The sequence below is a fragment of the Salvia hispanica genome, chromosome 6 (assembly GCF_023119035.1).
Source record: "Salvia hispanica cultivar TCC Black 2014 chromosome 6, UniMelb_Shisp_WGS_1.0, whole genome shotgun sequence".
NCBI lineage: Eukaryota > Viridiplantae > Streptophyta > Magnoliopsida > Lamiales > Lamiaceae > Salvia > Salvia hispanica.
In genome coordinates this window covers 37878677-37884544 of record NC_062970.1, presented here as the reverse complement: position 1 = coordinate 37884544, position 5868 = coordinate 37878677, and the positions used below count along the sequence as shown (strand labels likewise).

The 5868-nt window shown below is 35.9% G+C and overlaps 1 protein-coding gene across 1 annotated transcript; it reads right to left on the bottom strand.

The window, feature by feature from the left end:
- Positions 1 to 225: 225 nt before the first annotated feature.
- LOC125195672 (uncharacterized membrane protein DDB_G0293934-like) lies at positions 226 to 5099 on the bottom strand. The gene is made up of 8 exons (XM_048093818.1): positions 4943 to 5099; positions 4714 to 4829; positions 4435 to 4637; positions 4250 to 4354; positions 3402 to 3753; positions 2056 to 2425; positions 509 to 586; positions 226 to 422 (listed from the first exon to the last, which is right to left on the bottom strand). The coding sequence occupies exons 5-8, from the start codon at positions 3734 to 3736 to the stop codon at positions 369 to 371; spliced, it is 837 nt and encodes a 278-aa protein (XP_047949775.1). The 5' UTR covers positions 3737 to 3753; positions 4250 to 4354; positions 4435 to 4637; positions 4714 to 4829; positions 4943 to 5099; the 3' UTR covers positions 226 to 368.
- Between the last annotated feature and the right edge of the window lie 769 nt (positions 5100 to 5868).

Here is a 5868-nt window from a genome sequence, read left to right as displayed (position 1 = left end):
AAAAGAAAAATCATCGAAACATGTTGTAGATAAACTATGGCGTACCCGTGTAATACAATTTGATAAGTTAATTGTTTCTTTGGTAACATAGTGTAATATGATTTATAAATGAAATAAATTAAATCATAATACAATAAATTTTGACCAATAATTTATGGTGCAAGTTCTGCTTAAGTAAGGGTTACAGCAATTTGGAGTTGGACGAATATTATAGTTACCCAAGAATCAAGATGAATAAGATTCGTAAACAAGAAATAATTTCACAATCACATTTCTCAACTTGAATTGATTTTTTTACTAGTTCTTTATCTTCAATTTAATTTAATCTACATACACCGTCCATGCGTTGTTCCTATTTCCTAAAACTCCTACTCGGAGTCTGATTCGATCATGTTTCCCATAGCTCTTAACCCTCTTGGCCTCTGCAAATAAAATAAACCATAAAATTCAAATAAAATAACTAATACTACTACAAATAAAAGTAACTAATACTATGGAAAATGGATACCTTCTTGGAAACCTTCTTCTCACGGACCTCATATCGTTCGAGGGTCAAATCGCATAGCCACGTACCCGGACTCACAAGCTGTAAAATTTTACTACTAATTATTAATCATATGCTACTCCATATATCATACAAATAACAAAATGGGCTCGAAAAAATAAAAACCATAAAATCTTATTTCCAATGAGCTGTATATCGTAAACTCTGTTCTTCACGTGAAACAAATGGAACAAGACAAAGAAAGCACCCCACCACCACGACAAAAACAAAATTGGGATAGGGTCTAAGTATTTGGTAAGTATGTCCCTTTTAAAAGACTACTGTACGATATTTTCTTATTATCAGAGAAGTTTACCTTTCAATTGTCATTAACGATGTAAATTTATTTTTTGGATTTCACTAACACAGGTGGACTTTTTTGAGTGGGACAGACTAAGGAGGGAGTAATTAACAAAGATAGTATTTTTATTACCGATACACAGTGTTCCTACCACTAAAAAGTATTTCCTCCGTCCCACTTTAAGTGGAGCATATCTAATTCGGCATGGAATTTTACTATGTACTATAGTTTTGTGAATAAGTAGAGAGAATAAAGTAAGAGAGTAATGTTTTTGTATTTAGAAATGTAAGTATCATTTAGAGTGAGTCATGAAAAAGAAAAATGTGTCGCTTAGGGTAAGACGGGGGAGTTGTATACTTCGCTTTTAAAATAAGTAATACTAGTACTTACTACTGCTAAGCACTGGTTAAATAACAATTAAAAATAACGCTAGTATGACAAAATGGGTAAAAGCCTAAATAACAGCTCTGATGCTTTTTCTTTATGTGACTGTGAAGTTTAGTCACTACAATGAGAGAAGAACCTGTTTTTCTATCCACATGAAGCGACACGTGCAAGCCACGTTCATGAATGGCACAGACCACACATGGCTAGCACTACCTAGCAATTACCAACCCTCTATAAATTGATACTCCACCTCATATTAGTCTCATATGGAACACCATTATAATATCAGCCTACATATAATAATTAACCATAACACCTCTCTATTAAAGTACAAATTAATTACAACTTTCAATACTTTATTTTTTCTTCTTTCATTTCACTCCATTATTGAAATAGTAGCGTTGAATCTTAAATAGAAACTCATGAATTTGGTGGCCACGCACAATTTTCGTACAAATTATTTCCAGATTTAGAAGTAAATAATCATTATCCATTATTAACTCATTAAAAACCTCAGATTTCACTTACTCAATTAGCATTATCGTTTCAAAATAAAAATTTCTTTCATAGTATTATTCGAATTCAATTTCAAACCATATGAAGTACTCCTACTATATGGAACAAAAAATAAAACCAGGCATAGATTCTATTCATTCTCTCTATCAAAAATGACATTCAACTGCATAAAGCAAATCAAGAAAGAAGCAACCACATAATTACCTTTTAAACGCTAGATTCCTAATTAACATTAGCTCCTATTTTACCCAATTCGAAATTTGAATATTCGACATATAATAATTGAGGCTGGAAAAAGAAAACTCACATTGAGTGTGCGCTGAATCAATTTAGCTCGCTTCTTAGGCCGTTGAGGAAGCTTGGACCCTTTAAGCGCCATGAAATCCTCCTCCTTCTCCTTGTTGGTCAAGCCGATCACAAACTTGGGCCACACCGCAGCATCCCCGTCACCTTTTTTTATATCATGGGCGTTCTCCGATGACCCAGAACCACCACCGCCCCCGCCGCTATGGTGGTTGTTTTCATGATTGTGATTGCTATTATTGGCCTTGTTATTATGGTGGTGGTTATGACCATTATTGCTAGTAGATGCACCTTTTCTTTCTCCTGTATCCGAAGAGGCCAACCCCTTCACACCATTGCTATTCCCTCTCATACCAATTTCTCTCTCTGAATTTCTAGCAAAGGAAAACACATATGCATCAAATACCATTTTTCAAAATTTTATAAAAATAAAAAAACAGTATCATCACATATACATCAAGAAAATTTGACAGCTCAAAGGAAAAAAGTTAGACTAGTAAAAGAAAAAACGAGTTCTCATGGTGGGGGAGTGAAATTACGTGAATACCCTCGGGCGTAGAAAAAGGGGGGAGTTGTTGAGAAAAATGAGAGAGAGATGTGTGGGTATGGTTTAGAGTCACCTTTTATATTTTAGAGGTAGAAGGGTCAAGATATGATGTGAAGACGCTTGGATGAGAGATTTGAACCAAACAGGGTGAAAATAAGCTAAGAAAGTGAGAGTAAGGTGGGTTTTTTTTGGGGGGGGGGGGGGGGGGTTTGGGCCATTGATTGGAATTTACTCATATGATTCATTAACGCAATAACGCTAATCAAACAAAGCAAGATTACGTGTCCTAATCTCAAAATATGGATGTAGTAACAATAAAAAAAAGCATATAACTCGTTGGAAAAGAAAGACAAATAGGTGGCCCACATTTCAAAGTCCCCTAAAACGAGTATCGCACATTTAATGGAAAAAAAGGTAAGGTTCCTTCAAGCTTCAACAATGATGGGATTTGTGGAACTACTAGCACCAGAATTAAATTAATTGATGTTATCACGTAGTAGCAAATAATCATGATAAAATTCTATGATGATGCCACCACCAACAAATACAAATAGAAGATCAAAAGAAAGAGGGATAACTCTTTGTTTTAACATTAAACCGTGGTCACAATCATTAATTTTGTGTTATAACTAGATTAAATGAAAATCTCATCTTGAACATCCCCAATTCTACTACTTGAATGGAGCTTGAGAACTAACAAAGCAAAGAAGCAACGTGACACCCAAATCGCGATTGACGAACAACACAGGCAATTATTCTTAAAAAAAATCAAACATTAAAAACAATTGAAGAACATTAATTACCTGAGAATTCGATGAGACGGAGAGGTGGGGCGGTGGCGGAGGTTCAGATTGCCATTGGTAAAGGGGGGTGGATTTGGGATCGGATTCTTGGTAGTGTTGTTATTGTTATTATTGAGAAGATCCGACCTAACTACCCGCCGGTTCACCCGCTTAGACGGATCCGAACCGGCCGGGTCGTTAGTAGTAGCGCCCTTAACGTGGACCTTCATACAGCGTAACCTTTTCCGGTTCCCCCACTGTAAAACCAAGTCCGACGACGTCGTAGCAGCTGACCTGGACAATGATCTGTTCAGCAATCCATCTCTATTAGTCGCGTGGGAATTCTTCCTCTCCATCTCGCTGCTTCGTGCACCTTCACAGAAACAACCGCCGTTATGTTAACGGCTGTTAAACTGAGCTCTGATTGAAATTTTTTTAGTGGAAAATGGAAACGGAGGAGCGGAAACCACTACGAACTTCGGATTAATATATTTAGCCAATTGCAGGAAAGAGAACAACAACGGAGAAAGAATGGCTCATGATCTAAATTCTGCTTACAATTCTGGGGGAAAAGAAAGAGAGTTGGACACAGATCGAGAAATCAACAAAACTTTGACATAATTGAGAGCTTGATTTCATCATTATTCGCGATGAGAATTTCTTTAGGAGATGAAAAAAATGTTTGAATGTAGCACAGCTTGAAGGCTCTGGATTTGCATTCTGAGCTAATTCACTGACGCGACATGAACAAGGAGAAGGAAGGTAATGAAATGGCGGAATTTGACCAGAAACATTTAGGGAACTCTGTGGTAAAGATCGAAACAGAAATCATGAGAAAACAATTTTTTGAAAAACAATATTTGCGTTACCGGCGAACTTCAATTCTGTTCACTGTACTCTGTTCTTCCTCATACAATCCAGATTTCCTTCTGCTTCCAGATATTAGATAAATCAGCTAACAGAACCATCCAAATCTGCAATTGCGAGAGCAAAAAAGTCATCAGTTAGGGAGAAAATTCAACGCTCGTCGTCTTATAACGAAGAATCAAATTACCTAACGAAATCTGGATTTCGAAGCGAAGCATTCATATCATCGTCTCAGAAGCGGTGAACAGAGAATCATATTTGCTGAAATTATATGTCTAAACACAGTAATTCCGCCACGCACGTCCCGATTGACGATGAAAGAACAATAAATCACAGCTTCCAATTCAGATCTTCTGAACCAGGATAATAATCATATATCTCCAGCACTACCTGTCGAACAAAAAATCCAGATTAATTTCCGGAAACGGAAGAAAAAACAACACAGAAGAACACAATTAATCGAAACCTCTGGAGTCAAAAAATTCGTATCAAAAATCCAATCAGAGTACAAAAACAATTCCACGATTCTGTGAACAAAATCGAGCTCCGACGCCTTCTCCTTCAACAGCTACAAAAATGCACCTGCAATTCAACAATCACGATTCAAACTTGAACTCGGAAAAGTGAGAATTTTATTACTACGAAACGAGAGGTTAGATCGTTTCGTATTATCCAATCCGCTACATTCCACTCACCAGATGCTCGCCACGAAAATTAATTTACAGAGAGAGAAGGCAGTTCGAGCTTCTTCGTCTCCGCCTTGTGAAACGATGAATGAATAAAGGAAATACGAAATTACTCTCTTTTTTTCTCAAACCACCATTTTTATACGTCCCTGTTTCTCAAATTCAATCTGCAGCCGTTGAAAAATAATCGACGGTGGATAATATATGGCTTCTCATTTTAGCTGTGAAAGCCGTCGTTTCTATGTTCCACACAAGAAACCAGAATTCGACTAACGGCGTGAACTGGTGTGACGGAATCTAATATTCCGTTAGTTTCGTCGTTTGTATTTTGTTATTCAATTGGGCTTTAGCTTTTCTCATGTCGACCGGTCCATTAAGTCGTAGCAAAATTACTCCCTCCGTTGTCCATATGATTAATTTGATTCGAATTTTAAAAAATTCTCCATTTCTCCCACAATAATGGTCACTCTTATTATAGACACAAATTTTTAAAAAAGTGAAATAAAAAAAAGTTAATAAAATGTGGGACCTACTTTTTTATATTAATTTTATAATAAAATATGAGTGAAGTGAGTTGGTGGAATATGAGACCTACTTATCATTTATAGTAAAAATAAAGTGTGCAAATTATTATGGGGTAGACTGAAATATAAAAGAGTGACAATTATTGTGGAACGGAGAGAGTACAATGAAAAATGTTAGTGAAAGATAGTCCTATTTATAGTACCGGTATAGTTTTATAATAAAATATAAATGAAATAAAATTAGTGTAATATATTGTCCATTAAAAAAATAGTAAACGGTAGTAAATGTGAAAACTCGTCCATGTTTCTTCTACTGAGTGAACAATGTAATTATGATGGTTATGAATCTCGAATTTGTCGTAGAGTTGGATCGAGTAGAGATCTCACATAGACGAATTGATAAACTTTGGA